Source organism: Cibotium barometz, chromosome 31 (genome assembly GCF_041138505.1).
Source record: "Cibotium barometz isolate CiBa-2024 chromosome 31, ASM4113850v1, whole genome shotgun sequence".
NCBI lineage: Eukaryota > Viridiplantae > Streptophyta > Polypodiopsida > Cyatheales > Cibotiaceae > Cibotium > Cibotium barometz.
In genome coordinates this window covers 42,856,160-42,881,500 of record NC_141076.1, presented here as the reverse complement: position 1 = coordinate 42,881,500, position 25,341 = coordinate 42,856,160, and the positions used below count along the sequence as shown (strand labels likewise).

The window sequence follows — 25,341 nt, the reverse complement described above, 5'->3', positions numbered from 1 at the left end:
TCTTTCCATCTTTCTTTCCATGACGCCCTGAAGATCTTCTTGTTGCTTGTCTTTCTTCTCTTCCTTGGTTTCATAAAGGACCCAGGTGCCCTTGGTGATTAGCACTTCAGTCCACTAATTTTGCGCATTGATAGAGTTGGATACAAGTATGGCAAACACTGATGATCTTGGTCTCCTTGCCGCCCTAGGAATTGTATTATCTATGATGGCATTAGTGGGGTCGGGATGATAAAAAATGAGATTTGCTACCCATCGTTTCAAGAGGAAATGGAGTGTAGAAGGTTGAAGCTTGGGGAAATGTAGTGTAGAAGGTAGAGGAAATGAAAAGAGCGCGAGAAATTGTTTAATCCCAAGGGAAAGTTTGAGAAGGAGAGAATTTTCCCTCCTCTCTGCAAAGATACGTGTATTTAATATATGGATAGGAATAGAAGTTTTCCTCTTTACAAAAGTGTAGGTGTGTTTAATGCATTCGGGTGTGAAAAGTGACTATCAAGTGTAAGTAGAATGCATTTTTAGATTTGGGAAAAAGAAATAACCTATTTTTTAACGTAATGTTGCCTTCTTTTTTATTGGATGCGCTCCTTTTTCTCTCTCTACAAAAGGCCCTACAAATGACCTCCAAAATGTCCTAATGGATCCTCTTTTTTTTATGAGGTCGCATTAGGTAGCACCTAGTTGTTAACCATTCATGAAGTCAAACCCTACATGCCTCAATATAGCATGAATATATACATTATAGAATATGCCAATATATTGAAAAATGTACATTTCAAAGAGTAAGCAAAAAAATTAATAACGTTTCACTCTACGAAATACAACCCAACTTTAAAGGAATTTTTCTTTAAAATATACATGACGTAAGAACATGTTAGCTTTCTTTCATACAATCTCTAGCTCAAGGTACATACAATTGAGGTAAAGGGAACACAAACTGTTAATGGGAAACACTGTGTAGTAGCAAAAGAATCCCAACAAGGAGGTAGGCTATGTGAGACAAAGAACCTTTAACTTTTGCAAAACATGAACGTATGCGATGTGCTCTTACCTATTTCATGTAACCTCATAAACTTTTTTAAAATGTTTCAACATCTGCCATACAATATTATGTTTATATAGATTATTTGTACTGTGTCGTAAAAATGATGTTCAAATGCGTAACCACTCACTAAGCATCGATTTAGCCAATTCCCAAATTATAGCTCCATAAGATCATAAAGTGCATTGAATTGACAAAAAACAATCATGGGCTCACATGTGCCTTGTGGGTTCTCAATCGATTACGAAGTGGGTGGGCCTCTTCATTAGAAAGAAAGTCAACATGCATGTTGACACTCATACATTTGTAAAGTTCATCACATATCTTTGTAGAGATGTTGATATGTAAAGCGAGAGAGAGAGAGAGAGAGAGAGAGAGAGAGAGAGAGAGAGAGAGAGATTGGACTTGTGAATTAAAGTGCAATGAGATATCACCAATGTTTTTGCAAAGAGATGTTGGACTTGTGAATTAAAGTGCAACGAGATATCACCAATGTTTTTATAAAGAGAGAGAGAGAGAGAGAGAGAGAGAGAGAGAGAGAGAGATGTTGGATTTGTGAATTAAAGTGCAACGAGATATCACCAATGTTTTTACAGAGATGTGTATATATATATATAGAGAGAGAGAGAGAGGTGTTGGACTTGTGAATTAAAGTGCAACGAGATATCACTAATGTTTTTACATCCTAGGTGTGGAGGGAGAGAGGGAGAGAGATAGAGGGGACTTGTGAGAAAGGTGCAACCAAATGTTACCAACATTTGGTTGAGAGAGAGAGAGAGAGAGAGAGAGAGAGAGAGAGGTGCAACCAATTGTTACCAACATTTTCACATTCGTTAAGATGGATAGATGCTACGTGTAGATGGAAAAAAGAACGCAACATGTCCTAATACTTTAGCATGAATAGTAAGAGAGAGAGAGAGAGAGAGAAAGCCCAAGTGTGTGGCGCGCGAGTGGCGAATCGTGGCAAGAGTGAATCTATAAAGCAAGATTTTCCTTGTGATGTTTGTAAGCATCTAAAAAAGATGGGGTGCGGCCTGAGCTTATCCGGATTGAGGTGGACACGAACTTTCATTTGTCTTCTTGGGTAGGCCGGGGGAAGCTGTTCAGATGCGGGAGTCTCTGTCCCATCATCACGCGACACGACAATCAGGGCTCTTGTTGAGGGGCAACAAAGAAGCTGGCAAAATCGAGGCTCGATTTGCTGGAAGCCAGCCCGTTGTTGTAGAAATTCGACACGTAATCCTTGTACATCGTTGCCTTGTACAGAGGTCCACCTTGGGGCCCCACCAGCTCGGGCAGTGGGCCCACAAGCGTATCGTCCGAAGGCCCGCAGAAAGTTGCTACGGAGATCCGCGGCCTCTCTGAATTCGTGATCACGCGGTGCTCCACACTTTTGTATTTGCCATTTGTCAATATCTGAGTACACACACACACATACACACGTGTAAAAAGCAATGTCCCCATGCAAGAATCGATCCACTCACACAACAAAAGCTCTCCTCACAGCTCCCAACACTCTCCCCCATCTCAATCCATGCTATAAGTTTCCTCATTTGCCACTTCCTACCATGGCCATCAGCAATGCATGCCATTGGTCATGTCTTTCATCAATCCTTCTCCACTCATTACAAGTAAGACATCAAACCATGGCCATTAGCACTGAAGGCCATTCATTGGTCATGTCTTTCAGCATCCCTTCTCCCCATGGGTTGAAAACTCATTGCTGCAAGTAAGACATCAAGCTTCCTATCGTGGCCATTAACAAGAAAGGCCATCGGTCATGACGTGTTCTTCCTTCTTGCACCTTTTTGAGATTGTTTTGAACTGGCTTTAGGTTAACCTAAAGTGAAATGATCTTTCCTAAAACCCTAAATTGAGTAAAAAGACTAGGCCTTAGCCAATAGCCATGGAGGAAAGGCACATTTAAAGACCAAACCTTGGCCCTAGAGGAAAAGCACACTCAACGACCATACCTTGTCCATTGGCCATGGAGGAAAAGCACATCTAAAGACCATACCTTGTCCATTGGCCATGGGAAAAAAGCACGGCTAAAGACTAGATCTTGTCCATTGGCTAGGGATGAAAAGCACAACTAAAGACTAGACCATTGGTCATGGAGGAAAGGCATATTCAACGACTAGACATTGGCCATTGGCCATGGAAAAAAGGAACATTTAAAGTCCATGTTCATTGGCCATGGAGTAAAGCCACAATATTCACATTCCTTTATGGCTATTGACCATAAAAGCACATTTGACTATCATTGCGATAAGCATAAAGGTTTACTTACCTCCAAAGATCATGGCTTGTAGCCACATAGTAAAGCCATCCTCGTAGGAAAGTCACCTTCGAAGAGCATAGCCACTAGCCATGAGATTGTACAACCTTTGTTTCTCCCTTCTAATGTTATTAAAGATGCACATGGTACCTTATATAGTATTGGAGCTTTTTTTTGGGTAGAATGTTCAATTGCCTTAGTTGCTTCTAATAAATAGAGGCTCTAGAGTCAATACATTAAATACTATGAAAATGAAGACAACAAAATCATGTAAATTCAACATGTAATGTATATCTTGTTTTTCTAATGTTGAATTTACAAGCAAGGATCTCAAATATGTGTCTTATGGTGTGGATTCGGAAAAGAACAAGTTTGCAAATGAATATTTTTTTATTTCACATATGCCATGGTGTGGAAGAGTGAAGAGAGAGTTATGGTGGACTACAATGGGATAGATTAGGTTACTTGAAGCTTGTAGTAGTAGCCATCCCTACTTTTGTTAATTATGTTGTCATTTGAAAGTTCTACTACGCATATACGAGCTTGGACTGAAGAGCTTACAATGAGCATTATGATAAGTTGTGCATCTTAGGGTCCAACTTTTTCCATTTTATTAAAACTATGTCATGGTAATCCACACATCCCATACACTTGAAATGAGATTGAAGAATTGTGTGGAGAGTGTTGTGTGTGTGTGTGTGCGCGTGAGAGAGAGAGAGAGAGAGAGAGAGAGAGAGAGAGAGAGAGAGAGAGAGAGAGAGAGAGAGAGAGAGAGAAGTTACTTTTGACACTATAAAGATAACATGTGCATGTACATACAGAGTCATGATGTAAATACATAGTATGTTTTTAGTACATATAAGCATGTGCCTTTGTACGCATATGATGCACTTTATATTTGTACTGTGAATAGTGAGGATTATAGGTTGTGGAGTACCATTGTGTTTAGTATAATGGCAGCATAATGTTAGCATAAAGTAGAGATGTCACTTGATTCCTTGAACTCCATGTTTGTGATTGCATTATGAATGTACTTCATCATTATAATGCACTTCAAACAATTATGAATGCACTTAGGAGTGTACCTATATATAATACAATTATATTATAGCATATGGATGCCTAAATAATATCAGAATTGGCATTTTGTAACTTTGGTAGTTTGGGTTATTAAGAGGAATGTATGATGGACAAATTATAAGAGGAATGTATGATGGACAAATTATAAGAGGAATAAACGTGTTGAATTTTGAGCATATGAACCAATAGAATTTAGGAATGATAGATGTAGATCTCTATCATAGCATGGCATGATAGAGGTAGATCTATATCATAGCATGGCTGCATGATGGTGATAATAATGTGGAGAGGTAGATAAAGAGAAAATGCTAAGAATGATGGTACATGTAGTATGTGAAAATGCTAAGAATGATGGTACATGTAGTATGTTCATATGATAGGATGAGATGATAGTAATGATATGGATACACTCTCTCTCTCTCTCTCTCTCTCTCTCTCTCTCTCTCTCTCTCACACACACACACACACACACACACACACACACACACATACATTAAAGTGAGGTGAAGATCAAAATTGTGTTTACCTGCATTTGGTCGCCAATGTTGACAAGGAGGGAGTGGGGGAGGGGGGTGAGGGCAAGCCAAGCGCCATCTTTGAAGAGTTGGAGGCCATGCACGTCGTCGAGGGTGGCGAGAACCGTGAAGAGGTTGGGGTCCGAGTGTCCGCTCAAACCAAAAGTTAGCTCGGGCTCCGGACACGGTGGATAATAATGCATGTTCACGTGTATTACCGCCACCCTCTCCCCCATGCACTTCTCCAAATAATCACCCCTTAACCCTAAACTTTCCGATAACCCCTCAAAAATCCTTCGCCTTAGCACCCTCATCTCCTTGCAATACTCCATTGCCGCCTCCCTGCAGCATGCATTAGCATAATTCACAGTCAATTCGCAACATTAAGCATTAATCATCTCGGACAATATTAATTCATGCACTTTGTTTTTCAGTACCATATTCAAATGATCTATAATTATTAGTTTTTATCATGCATTACTTGCCATCAGAAGATAAGGTAATTAGTTCATAAGATGCATCAAGCTTATCGCATTAAATGATCAGTGATTTATAGTCATCATGCGCACTAGCCTGCTATAAAGTAATTAAGCTTATGGTAATGTTAAATGTGTTGACACATATCAATGACATTTGAATGAATTGAAGTGTGGGAGCTGTCCTACCATAGCAATGCAAAAAAATTAAAGGAGATTAAGTTAAGCTAGCTATGAATAATTATTACCGGCAAATGGGTGGCAAGCTTTCAAAGTTCTCCATATTGGTTGGAGAGTAACGGAATCTCAAGGAGTCCTTCCAATTCAAGAGCTTCTCTTTCTGCCGGTTGAAACTTGTCACATAAGCAACTGGCTTGTTCACATCCTCCGAGTGATAAAGGGCCCTCTCGCTTGATGGCAGATGGAAAAAACCCTCCACTGCTTTAATCATGTTCTCAATCGTGCAATCCTTAACCCCATGGTTGATCACCTGAAATTCCATTATTTCATGCAACACATTACCCAAAAAAAAATTCAATACCAATGATTCGTAGTAGTCTACGAATGCTGTTTGATCAATTTCACCAATTATAGCAGAATCCAATCATGTATACCTGTAGTAATTGATAGCACTAACAGTACAGGTAACGCTAGATTAACGTAAGATCTAGAACAATCACACCCATAGTAGATTGGCAAATTATAACACGCTGAATATAGATTAGGGTAATCTCTGCGGTTAATAACTCGACTTATACTAGTAGGGTAAAGCACTCAAGTGCGTAGGTGAAGTAATAATTAATGCATAGTTAGTAGAATTGTGGGTGCTTACCCCTGCTAATAGTTGACATTTATGTGTACTAATAGCAGGGGTAAGCATCCACAATTCTACTAAAATATAGTAGAGCTGATTAACCATAATGTGAATCAGTGCATTCTTAAGGTATAGAACGATGGTCAAATTAATGGCCTAATTCACTCACTCGAAATATACCCCATTCTTTGCAGGCATGGCCAATTGCATCTACAATTTTATCATGTTGAGAGCTGTCCAAGAGGCCCTCCATATCTATAACCGGTACTTCGAGTGTATGAGTTACTTGAGACACGCTAGGCCTCTCGTCAGGAGGCCTTATATATGGTTTAGGTACATAATTGATTCCACCATCAACCAGATCTTTAATACTGCTAAACACCCCCTCATTTGAACCAAGGCCTCCCAAGAAATCTCCTCCTTGTTTTTCAAGCGGTGTTTCACCAGGTGGAGACAATAATTTAGATGATAATCGCCTCCTCTTCTCCAAAGCGCAGCTATTAATCTCTCTTGTTAATGCATGATCGAAGTTGGCTACAACAACTTCCTCCTGAATTGTGATAATGTCTCTAATTTGATGGGAATCAGTATTGATCTCCTCTAGAGTGGGCAAGTTCAATTCACTCTCCAAAGCAAGGCTAGCTGAGGTTTGCAAGAGACTAACATGGGTTGTTGGAACGAGTGAATCGGAATGGATAGAGGGAGCCATAAACGGACGTAGCTTAGAGGGGTAATTAAGGAGGGTGTCTAAGGCAGCTAAAGCGAGGTTAAGAGATTGAGGAGTTAAATTGAGCGGAAAGGAGAGGGCGGAAGGGTTTGATTAAGGATAGGGAAGAGGTGGGTGGCGATTTATAGAGAGGGAGGGTGGCAACGGAGGTAGTCTGTATGGAAAAATGGCCGGGTGCTTACTGTCTGGCCAGCAGATTGAGTGGAGGGAGTTGGGAGTGCGCGGGGTCCTACTGTCTGTGTACGACCATACTTGAATGTAGTGATAACTGGGCCTGTGTTGCTGATCTTACGTGAAGCTTCCTTCTGATTGTGTGTCCCATCCATGTACATAGTCTTGCCTCCCTGAAGGATGACTCCCTCGACTCCCTTCTCTGCTCCTCCAAATGTACGAGAGAGAGAGAGAGAGAGAGGGGGGGCGGGGGGGGGGAGAGAGAGGGAGCGCGAGAGCGCGCGCGCACGCGTGCTTGGCTACGGTTTAAACGTCAACGCCACCATGACTGCTGGAATACGAACCGCCTGTCTTTTCATATAAGTCGTCCGGTGTGTAAACGACAAGAGAGAGAGAGAGCGCGCGCGCGCGCTGAATCCCCCCCCCCCCCCCCCCCCCCCCCAAAAAAAAAAATCAACAACATAACCCTAATTTAAGGAGGTTTTAAAAGATTCATCTTTTTTTCATAAACTATTACATCTCTATCTCTATAAAAAGAGTTTCACAAAGCTTCCACGTGGCAAGAATTTGGAGGTTCAGGAAGGGAAGGAAGAGGTTTGAAGAGGTTCGGGTAGCATTTGATTTTGGAAGCCTCAAAAAACGTGCGAAGCACGGGTTCCCAACTAGTATATATTATTCTCTCTCAAAAAATACTCGGGTTTCTAAATTGTGATCTCCTTAAAATTCGGACTTGGACACTCCTCTCTCAATTAAGAAGTCTCATCATTGTTCACGAAGAATATTTTTCTTCTTAGATCTTAAAACTTGCAATTTTAAAATTTACAAGTTTTTCTTCAATGTTTACAAGTTTTCCCACTAAAATGCTTAAAATTTTATCAATCTTTAAAATTACAAAAATAAAATTTACAAGTGAGATCAAAATTTTATAGGTGCGTTGTAAGTGGGTTTTTTGTGAACGCTGAGTCTCTTGTGTAATATGAGAGAGAGAGAGAGAGAGAGAGAGAGAGAGAGAGAGAGAGAGAGAGAGAGAGAGAGAGAGAGAGAATCTTTTCCATGGAGAAATTGGCATGATCCATTTGAGTGAATAGGTGTGAACCCAAATTCTCTCAATCAGGAAACATTTGTGTGTGTGTGTGTGTGTGTTGGAGAGAGAGAGAGAGAGAGAGAGAGAGAGAGAGGTTTATTATTCTTGTCATGTGTTACCCCCCCATTTCTTTCTCTCTCCAACTTGACTCCATTCAAGTTATTCCAATACAATCCCTCAGCATTTGTACATATTCCAAAACCACACTCATTGTATAATGGTTCAACTTTGTCATTCTAAATTGGCGAGCGTACTACTTCACATGACTGGTAGCTGGACATTGGTATGCTTAGCGGGACAAGAATTTCTATTGTGGTTCTGCCCAAGTAATATGTGAAATATTTTATTGGATGACAACAACAAACCAAGTATGCTAGGGGTGCGGTCCCTCAATCACATGTTGTGTCTTAGGTACTATAATGTGTCATAACACCAATAGGAAGTTGGAACACCAGTAGGAAAGTCATCCATTTCCAAAGTAAATTATATATACAAATTTTTCCATTAACAATGCTCAATGGGAAGTTCTCTTAAATAGTTTAAGATGCTAATGCGCATCATGACACATTAATTGGTAATTTGTAAGCAAACATTTTACGAGATAGTAGGATGTTCAAATTTGAAATATCTTGTTTCCACTTGTAATGACGAATATTTGTATCACGCCTATCAAACAACACTTATTATCCAGAATGTGGGTGGTGGAAAAAAGCTATCATTGCCTCCTCATCTCTAATCAACATCCATACTTATAAATGTGTGGCTTTATTACATAAGATTAGGCATCATGGTACCAATGGTACAACCCTTACCATGCTCTCCAAGAATTTTATGCTACACCACTGCCTATGCTTTTTTCTTGTATATGTAGATATAAGTCTAGATACTAGATATATCTAGTCGTCACCATAGTGGTTCACCGTCAATGTCTTGCCTTTAGTGTTTTCGTTGCCTTTATTCCTTTTCTTTTGCATTTCTATAAGAAAACATGGCGTCGCTTCACTCATGGGACTCACTTATGAGATCTCATGTTTCAATTTTTCCAACAATTGAGTGTCTAGAGCCTTGTCACTTTCTTTGTTGAAAACATTTGTATGACCTTTTAAAGTAGAATATCAATGGAGATTTGCATGCTCATTCATTTTACTTAATATTCAAAATAATTGTACCAAATTTTTCCTAAAGTTATTCTAACTTTGTTTCATATGATTGCAATAAACTATAGTTGCTTAGTACATTGGTACTAGCAATTAATTATAAGTATATCTTACACACCATATAAAATATGTTTAGCACTAATAGAATTATATTTAGATTTGGCCAATCATTCCCTTTGTGCGCAAAAAGGTCACAATTTTTAAGATATTATTTCATTGTTCAAGAAATATTATTTGATTCACCTAGTCATATCCAATAGGTCGATGTAATTTTAATTATTTAATGTGTCTTATAAGACCAAAAACGCAAAAGAATTATGTAAGCACTACAAAATCTCATCCTCAAATAGATTTATTCTGAATTTAACATTGACTAGAGATAATCGGACAAGCATAGTTTTGATATTGTTAGAAGTTTTTATTCATCAACTAGTTTTTTACTTATTCAAAATTATTAGGTTATAAAAATGTAGCCTTTGTTAAGATTCTAGAAATGGGATTGATCATGGTGAAGGACATAGATTAAGCATAAGATTAAGGTGGATTAAACCACACTAAAAACTCCATGACTAGAGAGAGAGGGAGATTGCACACTCAACACTATTCCCTTGTATTGCATATCACAATGAACCATACAATGATATAGGCTCTCTAGCCTTATTCCACTTTACATGTCATCATCCATGTGGCAACTCCTTTTCCACTCTTTTAGTCAACACTCACACACCATACAATATTACATGTGGCATTCCATCTCACCACAATATCTTGCACTTCTAGAGTGCTTTCCCACATACACACAACACCGCGATTATATCTCTCAACACCCCTCTTAATCGAGGTGTTCCACAACTCACCCATCATCCATCATCCATACAATGTAGCATTGCACAAACGCAATCGCTATCTCTCAACACTCCCCCTCAATGATACATTGGGGTGTCTATCATCCAAACATGTATGTCCGTGTCTACCATCTTAGACACCTAATCCATTTTGAGCCAACTCGCTCACAGCGGAACCACTGAGTCCGATTTGAACATGGAAGTTCGGGTGGGAACCAACCCATGCGCATGCACCTCACACGTGCATCGCTCATGCACACATCACAACAACAACCATTTCGAGCTTCTAGGTGAGCTCGGGCATGGTTACCCTCATACCATGGATGATTACACAATTTTTTTCGTTTTGAGCACGCATGCTCGTGGACGATTTGTCCATCATCATTTTTGGGTGAAACAAAAAAAAGAATTACAAAGCCTTTTTGGCCAAAGCAGGGCGGCGGACCCTTATGTGAACATCATCTTTGGTTCATATTATCTTATCATATAACCACGGATTAAATCGAGAATGTGTGTTGTGTGTGAATGTGCCTTTAAGTTTCTAAACCAAGTCCATGTGAATGTGCCCTTACAAAGTTTGAATCTTTCATTTTTTAATGCTTTTGAAAAAAGACTTTTTAAAATCGCTGCAGGCTCCTCTGTGCGCCGATGATTCTGCTACAATCGTCAGGCTCCTTGACACACACAGGGTCTTCTTCTCTTTCCTCTCGATTCTGCACAGTAGCTATGGCGGGTACCGCCCCTCTGTGCGAGTCAGCGCTTCTGTTGCCCTCAACTTGCTCCATACTGCGCTGCTGTTTTTGCTTTAGCTGCCCTTCGTCTCCTTCTGCTTACTGAATTATTCTGTGCGAAAATCTCCTTTGACCTTCAATGGGACCTTCGGCTCCACAGTGTGCATGGGCTCTCTCCCATCTCGTTGCTGCGCCTCTGCTTCCTCTCTACAATACCATGCCTTTGTTAACTTGGATGGCGCTTCAGTTGCTTTGCTTTCAGCGCCTCTCTCACGGGCTGTAATGTGGGTGTTGTCTGGCGACTTACTACGCTCTTTGTTTGAGGCTTGTGTTGACTGTTCGCCTGCACAACCGTCAACAAAGCACTGCTATTTTAAGCCATGCATTGCCACTTCTACAGTCTGCTGCTACACAAGGCTTCTCTTCCATGCTCTCCTTGTTGAGAGTCACATTCAACTGCAGCACACATCTTCTTGCCATAGCAAACTGTTAAATCTCCTATGAGATTTACACAACCATCATCATGGCTATACCTTGAGCTCCCCATGAGCTCATCTCCTTTTGCCTCAACCATCAAACCTCCCTAATGAGGTTTACACACAGCCATCCAAATGGCCTTCAAGAGCTCCCCAATTTGAGCTCTAACATGCACCTCCTTCTTGTTTCAATCTCTTTGCCTCTTCTGAACCTCTCTCATTGAGGTTTCTCCCATAGCCATCAATATGGCCTTGCAAGTTCCCAAATGAACTTGCACTCTCTATGCCTTTTCTTGCATACAAACTTCAAGGGTGCTTCTTCACATGGTCTCTCAAATGAAACCATAGGTGCATAAACATGTGGAAACTGCCAAGGTTTCCATCCCCTTCTTTGCTCTCCTTTATTGAGCAAACATTCACAAGTGCATCCTCTTCTTGATGCACACACATGTGAACTCCATTGAGTTCACTATCTCACTTGCCATTATCTTGACAAGCATGCACCTCCTCCACTCTTTACTTGGAAGCAAAGAACCTTGGGATTCTTCCATCCCATCAAGCAACCCTTATACATTGAGCATTTTTCCATGCTCAAAATCAACCAAAATCTGAGGCAAAACTTCACAAGACCAACCTTTCATGAGACCATTGTCTCCTTGACAGCTTCTTTGTTGTTTATGAAGACTCCATAGCCTTCATGATGCTGAAATCTATATTTTCAGCTTTGTAGACGGCTTCTTTGATGATGACAACACCATTTGTCATCTCCACAATGAGAAATCTCCACTTGAGACTTCAATGGCAGCTTCATTGCAACCTCCTTGTTGCATAGCTCTTCTTTGACAGCTTCAAGACACTTCCAATGTCTGGTTTTCAGCTTCATGAGCAACTCCAAAATCTCCATCTCCTATGGGCAGCTTCAAATCTCTCTCAATGCAACCAAATGATAATGAGTGTGCTAAAATTTTTCTTAATAATAAGGCTAAATCATAAAATATGCTTAATCAAACAAACACTCACAAATATACACAAATAACCATGATCAAGAGCCCATTTGGCTCTGATACCATGTTAAGATTCTAGAAATGGGATTGATCATGGTGAAGGACATAGATTAAGCATAAGATTAAGGTGGATTAAACCACACTAAAAACTCCATGACTAGAGAGAAAGGGAGATTGCACACTCAACACTATTCCCTTGTATTGCATATCACAATGAACCATACAATGATATAGGCTCTCTAGCCTTATCCCACTTTACATGTCATCATCCATGTGGCAACTCCTTTTCCACTCTTTTAGTCAACACTCACAAACCATACAATATTACATGTGGCATTCCATCTCACCACAATATCTTGCACTTCTAGAGTGCTTTCCCACATACACACAACACCGCGATTATATCTCTCAACACCCCCTCTTAATCGAGGTGGTCCACAACTCACCCATCATCCATCATCCATACAATGTAGCATTGCACAAACGCAATCGCTATCTCTCAACAGCCTTGGGCCTCATTTATCCCTCATTCATTTCTATGAGCTTCTCTAAGATGACCCACATTGATTACATTCAAAGTCATCTTGTTGCCCATGCTATGATGAAGGTTTGTTTTTTCTCTCCTTTTTCTACATGGAAATGTTTTTTAAATTTTGATATGATAATTGAATTATCAAAGAAACACTAAGTTGGTGAAATCCATGTGCAAGAGTCATATTTGTCTTAGTTCTTGCATAATTTTTACATTTTTCTATGTGAATTCATTCATGTATTGTAAGTTGTTCCTTCATGATCTTTATTCCAAGTATAACATAAAACCATCAATCTCAAAAAACATTTTGAAAAAATTCACTTAGCCATAGCTTTTGAGATAAAAATATTCAAGGACTTAGGAGACAAAGGAAAACTCATTGGGTGCAATCTCCCCCCCCCCTTTCTAGACATGTGTGGCTCCACTCCCCACGTGCACCCGGTAGCCCTTGGAGCCATAAATAGCATCTTTTCCAAGTTTGGGCTTTCTTTGTAATTTAAAAAAACTTTGTCCAATGTTCTAATGTATCAACAAAAATAAATAACCTTTTCCCAACAACTATGCTTTCTCTCTCCGACCCTCCCTCCCTCTCACTCTCTCTTCTTCTCTCTTTCTACCCTTCTTCCCTCCCTCTCATTTTCTCTCCTCCCTATTGGAAATATGGTCCCAACCATGTTTGGACACATGTATGGATGGACGTGTGGAGTAGATGAGAAACCTAGGGTGTGTGAATGATGAGTCAAGTTTATCCCATATGTGATGTTATGGCAAATGGGTGTATGGCTATGCATAAAAGGGGCATTCCATAATGTAATGCAATCAACTCAAGATTTGTGTTGGTATTTCTCTCTTTTTCTCTCCTTACTTTAATTTTATCTAATCTATACTAATTAGCGCTACACTCACTATACCATGATCCCCTCATGCTTTGAGCCACCATAGAATCATCTCGGGGGGTCCACTCATAAATATGTATGCATAGCACATGGGTTCAATAGAAGGGTTTTTTTTTTAAATTCCTTTTTTACACATTTTTTACATACATGAGGGTACCATTTAAAGGGGGTATTTACAGATTGAATAGAAAAAGGGTGTGTTTTATTCATGAAAAATTTACAAATAAGGGGTTTTTAAAATAGGCCTTGAATGCACGTGATATAGAGTTTACATGTAGTGAACCTCCCGAGAGCATCATCAAGGCATCGTCTCCACCATAGACATGGTGAGCTTGATCCATGCATGTTAACATGGTATCAGAGCTCAGGGCTAGCTCTCCATTACTCTCATTGCAGGCCTAGTTCATTATCTCGATTCTCTAATCATCATTATTAAGCTCGCTAATTACATCTTATCCTTATCTTATCTTCTTTCCCAATTTTTGGCTCTCATTTGTAGAGCTGAGTGCTCCTTGTAGTCACCATTTCTCCTTGGGAGATTCTTTAATACGCCAAGGCAAACTCCATCACCACGGCATTCTTCTAGAATCGCTCTATATGGCCTAAATCGTGTGCATCTTCCTTGACTACTACAGAGAATGCTGGTTCTCCCATTATACTTCAAATTACCTAAATTCCTCTTAGAGGAGCATTCTACACCTTATGAGAAGCTTGATGAGACGAATTCTTAACATTGGGAGAAGAAAGAGGACCTTGAAGTGTGCAATACTTTTTACAATATTTTACGGTTAGATTTTTGTTTTGGGCGCATTTTGGGGGCCATTCGCGCGATTAACAATTTTTTGCAGACATCTTTTGGCGGGGACTAGATTTGCACTATTCTTCATCAAATTTTGGAGTAGTTTGTCAAATCCTCTAACAAAGAGGTGCACAAATACACGTGAATGTGTCATAATCACCACACTGGATCTTTTCTATGAGCTACAATTCAGCGTCATCAATCTTTACTTTTTACGAGTAAAAGTTCTACTCACTTTACTCTACATTTATTTCATGCACCTTGTAGGTCTTCATTGTAAGATTCCTCCCCAGCCTCTCAAGATGTCCAGCATCTTCCCCTGTAATCAAATCCCTCTTCAGAAATATAAAAGATCTTGTTTCTGCCAGTTTTGGCCTAGAGAGAGAAAATCTTCTAGAGAGTGGTAATTCAGTTTTTAAATATTTTTGGATAGAAAAATACCTCATCTTATTAAAATAAGTTCCCCTGAAACAGAAGTTCAAAAAGATTTTCAGAAGGTGCATTAGAAATTAAGTATAATCTGTTCAAGAGGCATTATCCTGGGGGTCAAGATTTTTTCAAAATTTTAAATTAAGGTTCCTATGGACCAATAAGATTCATCCAAATGTAGGAAGGAGATAAATAGAAGAATAAAAAGAAAATCCCCCAAAAATGAGTAAATACTCACATAAGATGAAGAGTTGACTAAGGACATAGTTAATAATTAAAAAAGAGAGATATTTAGATAAAATGATGCATTTTTGACACCTCAGTATGGGAGAATTTCCCTCATGAAGGAGGCGCCTATTTCACATGTGTGGGAGAGTTTTAAACTCCCAAATAATGAGATATTTTTATCTCTCCTCTCTCATGTTTCAACTAGATCCAAAAAGTGGACTAAACTGACCCAAAAATGGTCAAAAATTGACCAAACTGATCTAGAAAATTCTAGAATCAATTGGCTTGGTTAGAAGCTCACTTTTTTCTATAAATAGAAGCCTTCTCCTTTGTTGAAGCTTAATAGTGTTTTTGCACTGTTACCCTACTTCTCCCAAGAGCCAGAAAACTGTGAATTTACTCATAATTCACATTGGTTTTTTTACCTTCCCTCTTCTAAAGATTGGTGACCACTCTTGTTTCAACAAGAGTAGAACCCTCAAACCATCAAGCCAAAGGAAAGCTCTCAAATTCCTTCGTAAGTTGGAGATTCTTCTCTTTTCTATTCATTTTATGGGTTTTTTTTATGATTTTTGTCTTCTCTAAATTGAATGTGATGTTATGCCTCATTGAAAAAAGGCATTCCCCTCTCTTCTTTAGTAAAACCAACCATTCTTATCCTAGATGAATGATTAATGGATAAAATCAAGTTTTTCATAATGTTTCTCTTTGATAAAGTAGAAAATGTTTACATTAGAATGATTTAAATACTCTTGGTGAACTTCTAATTAATTGTAAAGAGTTAAAAATTGAAAAATGGTCAGCCATACAAAGGAGGTAATGGCAAAATGTTTCTAAAATTGTGAAAAATAAGTTTTACATTTTTTCAAAAAGAGTAATTCCCATCGTATATGTATTCTTAAAGTGTTATTTTTCATCCTAGGTATAGAAAAATGCTTACTAAAAATATTTTATAAAAAGAAAGTGTTACTTTCTTTAGAATTAAATTCTATGTATAGAAGGAAGCTTATTGAAATTTTATTTTGATCATAAAAGAATGATTTTCATCATAAATGATTTTTATGCATAAACATATGCATAAAAGATATTTTTTACATTAAAAGTGTGATTTTCATCATAAATGATTTTTATGCATAAACATATGCATAAAAGATATTTTTTTATATTAAAAGTGTGATTTTTATTATAAATAATTTTTATGCATAAACATATGCATAAAAGATATTTTTTTATATTAAAAGTGTGATTTTTATCATAAATGATTTTTATACATAAATAGGTGCATAAAAGATATTTTTTTATATTAAAAGTGTGATTTTTATCATAAATGATTTTTATGCATAAACATATGCATAAAAGATATTTTTCTATATTAAAAGTGTGATTTTCATCATAAATGATTTTTATGCATAAACATATGTATAAAGGATATTTTTATTATTATTAAAAGTGTGATTTTTATCATAAATGATTTTTATGCATAAACAGGTGCATAAAAGATATTTTTTACATTAAAAGTGTGATTTTCATCATAAATGATTTTTATGCATAAATAGGTGCATAAAAGATATTTTTTACATTAAAAGTGTGATTTTCATCATAAATGATTTTTATGCATAAACATATGCATAAAAGATATTTTTTTATATTAAAAGTGTGATTTTCATCATAAATGATTTTTATGCATAAACATATGCATAAAAGATATTTTTTTAAATTAAAAGTGTGATTTTCATCATAAATAATTTTTATGCATAAACATATGCATGAAAGAAATTCTTTTATATTAAAAGAGTGATTTTCATCATAAATGAATTGTATGCATAAACATATGCATAAAAGATATTTTTTTATATTAAAAGTGTGATTTTCATCATAAATGATTTTTATGCATAAATGGATGCATAAAAGAAATTCTTTTATATTAAAAGAGTGATTTTTATTATAAATGATTTGTATGCATAAAAGATATTTTTATATTAAAAGTGTGATTTTCATCATAAATGATTTTTATGCATAAATGGATGCATAAAAGAAATTCTTCATATTAATGGATGCATAAAAGAAATTTTTATGCATAAATGGATGCATAAAAGAAATTCTTCATATTAAAAGAGCGATTTTCATCATAAATGATTTTTATGATGATAAAAGTGTGACTTTCATCAGAATTAGATTTTATGCATCAATAGATGCATATAGAATGATTATATTTAAATAAGGGTTCTCTTAATCCTTTGTTTAATTTTCGCAAAAATTGGAAAAATGAATAAGTAGATAATCTGTGAGAAGAAATGCTACCGTTTCATATTCACTAAGATGGTAACAAGAAAATTCAATTAAACTATCGAAGTCGGAGATCGAGATAAATTATGATTATTTTATTCCTCATAAGAAATTCATGTTTTAGAAATCTGTAAGCAAATATTCGTCGAACGAAATTTAGAAAAAGAGAAATTAAAATAGTACCTTTTGAGAAAGATAGTTTAGGAAGAACCTTTCCAGACCCAAACTCTGATTCAGACTATTGACCAAGACCTAATTCCTTCGTCAGTTTCAATCAATGACGATGTGCCCAGTTCAGGAAAAATGCACTCAAAACACCCACCGAATCTAAGTTAAGACTTTTGATTTTGATCTGAGGATCAAGTTAACAGAATTCGAGGAATTCTGTTTGGAATTCAGACCTGGATCTAGAAGTATTGGGATACCGATTTAAGATTATTCATGGTTTTCAAACAAAATCAAAACTGAAAACTTGCATAGAAACCCTGTTTTCTTAAAGGACTGTCTTACGCTAGAATGCTGGAGGGAGAATTTGGCATATATGTTTGTCTAAGGGAAGTTCGGTTGCAACAGCTGGCGGGGAGTGTTCGAGGGACAGCTCACACGGCAAAAACCTGCCCAGGTCTTGACCAACATGGGTATGGTGAAAAATGGTGTGCTTCCGGTACGATGGGCGAGGGCCGACGAAGCGGTCCCTGAGTGAAGTACCAGGACACCTAAGGAGGATCCTGGAGGGTTCTGACCAGGCGATGCACGGGCTCGCAGTGCTTAGGATACCCATACGTATGTCGAGGAAGATATATATATGTATGTTGATGAAGTGATTATTGTAATCTGTTACTGGATCTCGTTTTGTTGCTAACCAGCTGGTCCCAACGGAGAGTCTAGAGTGGTACTGTTTTTGTGAAACAAGGGATTGAATGGAAATTTTGAATTATGAAATCTGTGATCATATCTATTTTGTCAATGGATCATTTTTATATTAAAGTTTTTAAGAGGAGTGTGTGCGTACCTGTTTTCTAAAGCTAAAGTTAAGAAAGGCATTTCAATTATGGGTGGGTGAGTACTTGTTTGGTTCTACTGATTCCACTAGTAGGGTGGTGGCTAACCCATGGGCCGGATGGGGTTAGGCTGGAATCAGTGGAGTTTTAATAATCAAACTGAAAAATCTTAGGATTACGTTAGGATTCGAGTAGTTAGTTAATTCCTTGATAAATTTCTCAATTGAGTGAATCAACGGCTGTGCCTGATCTTGATTAGGAAAAAAGCGTTGAAATCACTCAGATGATCAAATTATATCAGTGATAGTTTTCTTCTATCTGGTTTATTCAGGTGAAGGATAATTTAGATTTGATCTCGTCAGAAAAATTCGTTAAGAAAATTCAAAAAGGTGGAATTGTCCCCGCTTTCCGGGCATGGGAAATTTTCCCGGTTTCGGTTTTTGGAGTGACCACCAGCCTAGTCTCGTGCCGCCCGGACATTCGTAGGCAAGGCCCCGAGTGAGAAACCCTGCCCCGCGCATGAGGGGGCTGCTTCCGCTGTCAGCTACTACTACGGTGCGCGGAGGGGGCAGAGGGATCTCACATCCATCGTCAATGGATGGTCCTATATGATGCGACATATATTGGTAGCCAAAGGTCTATGGAATGTTATGGTTGGTATTGAGAAAAGTATTGGTTCCTCTAATGAACATGATGTAGAAGGAACATCTATAGACATGGACTTAGTTTTACATGGTACATTACCACATGATAGCATACCTTCTATGTAGGAACAAATAAAGTGGGATGGAAGAGATGCATAGGCTCATGCGTTGCTTGCTTTATCACTCACAAGAGGAGTATCATTCCTCACATTCCATCATGCAATACGGCTAAACATGCTTGGGATGCACTTGCATCACTGTACCAATAGTACGTAATGAAGCACGTGTTACTTATCTACGCAAGTAGTTAGAGTTAGAGGGGTGTATTTTTTGTGAGCATTTTTTGGAGAGAGCTTTTTGATTTTAAGGCGATTGGTTTCTCTCTCTCTACTCTTTCTCTCTCTCCCTCTACTCTTTCTCTATCTTCTCTTTCACTCTCTCTCTTCCTCATTTTACTTTGATTTCATAGTATGTTTTTAAAAAAAGACACCATACAAAGATTAAACTCCAAATATATTCCAAGACTTTTGCATATTATAACCATCATCTATGAGATATTTGAGCACAAGAAAGAATTTAAGACCTTGTAATACTATTGGGACTCAGGTATTCTCTCTCTATCTTCCCTCAATGTACTATAATATCGCTACTTTTTTACAAAGACACCGTAGAAAGATAAAACTTCCATTTTATTTCAAAGCAAAATTACAAGACTACAACATATTATGACAAACACCTATAAGATGTTAAACACAACCAATAATAAATGAAAGCATGTGGGACCTCAACTATCATCTTGGACTACTCTGACTACCCTATATTTGCAATGAAGGTGGCAACTTCTCCTCGAAGAGGAGCCTCTTTGCCTCTTCAATGACACCAAAGGCTCTCCACATCCCAATGGTTTTTGCCACTTTCACCCTAGCATTTTCTTATCTATTGTTGTAAGATCTCACCACCTTCTTTGTTGTTGTGAGCTTCTTGTAGAGCACCTGCACTTCAGACATTGTTGTCAATGCCTCTCCAAAAGAAAATTCAATCTTGGTTATTTTTCTTTGAGGTGCATGAAAGATGCAAGAGATTTAATTAAGATGCTTGTAAATATCGTATTATTAGAGAGGGTGGATGAAGCCATGAAAATAGAGTTTATGCCCAACCTATGATAATGTCAAGAAATAAGGGGTGGTTGGGGTGGGATGTATCCCTTGAATAAGAGTAATGGAACATGATAATCTTTATTCTATTTATAAGGTCTCAAAAATATAATATTAAAATAACTTTTGAAAGCATATAAAAATATCAAATGTCTATGCATGTGACTCATGGCATACAAAGACAACAACACAGTCTCCCTCTCACTTAAACTTTCTCTCTTTCACTCAATCTCTCTCTTTCCCTCTCCATCTCTTTCCATCTTATCATCTAAAACGTTACAACAATAACAAAAAACAATGCCATAGCACCAATTTAAGTATACAAAATTACATCTACATAATGTGATTTATTGTCATTACAAGAGATGGATTACATCAAAGAGGGCACCGCGGGGCTGATGATGAAAGGAAGGTGGCTACATATAAGGAGCTCTACCAAAATGGTGTAGGTGGGAATAGCAACCTTGCAAGTTCGAGACGTCGTGCCCATGATGAGGATATCATAAGAGGAACCATGGGGGACATATGTGGCATAACAGGTTGGTATAGGGCCTCCTATCAAACACCGAGTAGCCATGACAAGGCACTAGACCTTGTTGGGCTTATGTGGGTAATGGGATGGGTGGAGGAGGGTGGTGCTGAACGTGTGGAGACGAGGTCCCCACACCCTTTGCTACTCCCGTCGAGCATAATCTCATCGATGTCTCCCTTGAAATAATGTTGCCCTAAATCCTCGGAAACGTGCAAAGGTCTTATACAAGAACTAAAGCACACCTCATCCCACTCCACGTTGATGCAATGTTGATGTAGTCCCTTGCATGCTCTAGCAAGGGTCCTAGTTCTAGCAAAGCAATCTAGAACTGCATCCCCTCGATCGGTGAACGTCCCGAGTAACCACCTACCATACACGCTTCTTTACACATATATATGGACACACGTTTGTCATCTCAAGGATATTTTCTCATCTCACTGAGAAAAATTTGAGTGCTCAAGGAAAAGTCTTTTAAACAAAACTTCGTTAAAGAGTCTCCAAGCCCACAACCATGTGGTGGAAAATCAACCATATGTGTAGATGAACACTACTTAAAAATCCTTTGGTACTAGGGTCAATTTGAAAGCCCATAGGAATTTAACTTTGGAAATGGAAGAGGACACAAAAGGAATGCAAAAGAAGATTGTGAACTCCAAGCTGGTGTTAATTAATAGTCCCATAAAAGTAGGGTTATTGATAGAGCTATTTACTATTGGCATCCAATGGATCACACATGGAGCTATGGAGGATGAAATGTCATCATCATAATGGAGTGTGTAAGAGAGAGAGAGAGAGAGAGAGAGAGAGAGAGAGAGAGAGAGAGAGACAGAGCTCAACATGTGTGTGTGGGGACCTACCATTTTCTAAGCTAAAACCCACGAGCTCCCGAGCTAAGGTATCACGAAAGAGGAGCAATTACTAACTTTTTTAGAACAAGAACAAGTGAGCTACACAATCTCTTTCCCATCTTCTAAGAAGAATCTATGTTTCACCAAATGGTAGAGTTCTCGTGGGTGCCAAGTTCTTATAAGAACAAGTAGCCCCCATATCATTCTATGGATTGTAAGAAATAGTAAATATTGTGTCCCAAGGGTTGCGTGTCCCTCTAGAGCCTACCTCTAATCATCAGGGGGAGGAGTTCTATATACTTGAAGACTCTGTTTTAGCCAATTACTCTGCATTAGTTGATCCTTCATTAATCTCAAGCCCACAACCAATAGCCATCTTAGATAGCCCACCCAAAGGACTTCCAAGTCAATCAAACATGATAAATTTATGTACCCCCTACAAGATAACAAATAAAACGAATGCATCAACTGTTGAAATTAGAGCAATGTGATGAGCTATGGTGGATCAAATACTAGAATCAACATCATTAACAAAGTGATTAGCAAATAATTAAGACGTAATTAGTGAGCAATTAACCAATAGCTTAATGTAGGCATGGATAATCAATAACCAGCAAATTCTCTTTAGGCCAATGCCTCAATTTATAGAGTTTACATCCAAGCATCAAATCCCACTGATTTCTCCTTGATTCACTCCACCTCTCCCAGAATATCTCCACCTCTTTTGCTTGATTCTCTCCACCTCTCCCAGAATATCTCCACACTTCCTAAATCTTCTCATGCTACCCTTTATTCTCTCCCAGTAGATTATTCTCACCTTTTCACATTTACAGATTCTCTTTTATAGCCTCTAACCAAGGGCTTGTTCCCTCACACACCCTATTCACTTGTATTTTCAACACCTCCCCTTAAGTGAATACTCTCTAGCACACCTGGACCCTATACCAAGTTTCCCTCTTACTTGATAGTCCGCGACCAGTGTCTAACACACCTCCCCTCAAGTTAACTTAGCACACCTGGACCCTGTACCAAGTTTCTCTCTTACTTGATAGCCCGCGACCAGTGCCTCAAGTCCCTAAACTCATAGTCCTTGACACACTCTCTCTCTATGTGTCCAAGGCTTACTACAAGTGCCCGCGACCTTGACTAAACTGCTCACACATACATCTACCACGTGGCCTACATCATCGGTGGCTCAGAGGTGGTTTTACTTTGTTGGGGCAGGTTACATTGGGTTGTGGGGTATCTCTCTCTCTCTCTCTCTCTCTCTCTCTCTCTCTCAGAGATTTTTACATGGCTCCTTACTCTTTGGAGGGTGGCCACGGAGCGAGCCCATTGCAGCGAGCCAATTTGCAAATTATTTTCAAATCAATACGAGATGCGAGCAGTTTCTTGTCATGTATCCATTGAAAGTGAGCAAGAATGACACATGACATACCAAAAAAAAAAGCAGGCTTACTACATGACATGCCATACCACCTTCAAGACATACCACCTTCAAGACAATGTATTCAAGACACAAAATAAAAGCAGGCTTACTACATCCACCAAAAATGCTACATCCAAACTGTCTTTAAATAAAAGTTCAAATATCACGCTACATCCACCAAAAATGCTAATATATAAAATGTCTTCTGTATCCACCAAAAATGCTACATCGAAACTGTCTTTAAATGTCTTTAAAAAAAAGTTCAAATATCACGCTACATCCACCAAAAATGCTAATATCCAAAATGTCTTCTGTCTTCACAAAAAATGCTAAGATCCAAAATGTCTTTAGTCTTCTTCAAACTGCAAAAAAGTAAGAAATTAATGAACATTGCATTTATAGAGGATTATGGGGTATTAACAGTGCCTTGTCTTATTAATTTGGGAATTACCTTTGTAGAATATGGCTCCAATAGCTTATTATATATGTGATGGTCCTTTTCAAAGATAATAACATTACGTTCCATGACCGCTGCAATAAGTCCAAGAGTTCCAGTCCCAGCAAACAAGTCAACAATAGTATCCCCTGTCTTTGAAAAGAGAGATACTATGTACTTGCATAGCCTCTGCCCTCTTTGGCAACCACCTCTCCAAGGCTTTCCCTTTCGTTTTACCATATCCTCTTCAGGAACACTACATAAACACAGAGATGAGAGACCCAAAAACCTAAACCCTAAATACATAGACATTGTTTTTAATCACAGATCCAGAGTCGATCCCTTACATATCTTGAATGAGGTCTTGTTCCAGATCTAATTCACTCCCAAGATTTTGCTCTTCCACCTTATCTCCATACATCCGTAAATACTGCCTTGGTGTACTTGAAACAGATAGAATAAGACATGCAACCTGTAATGAAATCCATTCAAATAGTAGTGAATTCCTTAGGCTATAAGTTGAAATAGACATAGACATAAGAATTTTTGTAGAAAAGAAGTGTGCAGCTACCTTTGTTACAAGTTGTCCCATCTTCTTTCCCACTGGTGGAGTGCATTTGACCACTTGTCGATGAAAGACCACAAATCCTCTAGATGTTGCCTCATGCTCTATCTTCACTCCTTCTTCCATTGTATAAAGGCATGTTATGAAGCCATGATCATTAAGACAAAAGTCTACAAATTGAAAAGTTGCCTCATATAGACTTTCGCTAACCACATTCCAAGGTGGCACTCTGTGTCCCAAACAACCCTCAACAACGAGGTTTGAGGGGAAGTCTACAAACACCATCTCCACACAATAGTCAGTCCTTTTCCCATGGACTTTTCCTTTATTACAAAGCACATTCATGGCTTCCAAAACATGTTTGAATAGAGGGGATGGCCCTTCTATGTTCTTACAGTCCCTTGCAAGGTCCTCGATGGAGGTATTGAATGCATATACCATGCCTGCGAATTCCCACAATGCAAGAAGAAACACAGAAGAAGATTGATTGGTAAGAGAAAAATATTTATCACCCCAATAAACATACACTACTGTTAACGGCATGATATCACCTTTCAAAGGTGCTGGTTGGATCATAGACGAGGCTACATGTACATTGCCCGAAGTACTTGTTGTTTGATGTACTTCTCTTTGTCTCCTATTTGCATCCAATGCTTGACTCACTATATCCCTCCCTAGGTTAACTGGTAGAGGGTGCATTCTAGATGTAGAGGCTATAGATGTGGCATGAGAGCTCGTAGAGCAGCCACGTACTGCAGTCAATGGTATACTCTGCACAAAGACAACTTATGGTTATAAATTACCTCATCAAAAAACTTTATCATCGTGCAAAAATCAGAGACAACTTATGGTTACCTCATCAGAACCCTCCACTATGGTCATCTTAGCCAATATAGCTAAGTGTTGATCATGTAATTGAATTTCTTCATCTGGCACAACAAACCTCTCCATGTCTAGCCACCAGGGGCATCTTGTCTTTTCAACACTTGATAGAGGCTAACCATGCATTTCAAAAATAGAAACGTTTTATCATCATACATACATTTTATCATCATGACCATGATTACAGAAAACACTTACTCTCCCAAGGTGCAGATCCGCATATATATATCGTGGAGTATCCTCGCAAATCCATAACAACACAAGAGGTGGTATGGCCTGTACTACA

The 25,341-nt window shown here is 38.4% G+C and overlaps 1 protein-coding gene across 1 annotated transcript; it reads right to left on the bottom strand.

The window, feature by feature from the left end:
• Window positions 1-1,869: 1,869 nt before the first annotated feature.
• On the bottom strand, window positions 1,870-7,274 carry LOC147620888 (protein DMR6-LIKE OXYGENASE 1-like). The gene is made up of 4 exons (XM_086825473.1): window positions 6,369-7,274; window positions 5,634-5,875; window positions 4,921-5,251; window positions 1,870-2,452 (listed from the first exon to the last, which is right to left on the bottom strand). Exons 1-4 carry the CDS (start codon window positions 6,906-6,908, stop codon window positions 2,183-2,185), a joined length of 1,383 nt encoding a protein of 460 aa, XP_086681599.1. The 5' UTR covers window positions 6,909-7,274; the 3' UTR covers window positions 1,870-2,182.
• Window positions 7,275-25,341: the final 18,067 nt, after the last annotated feature.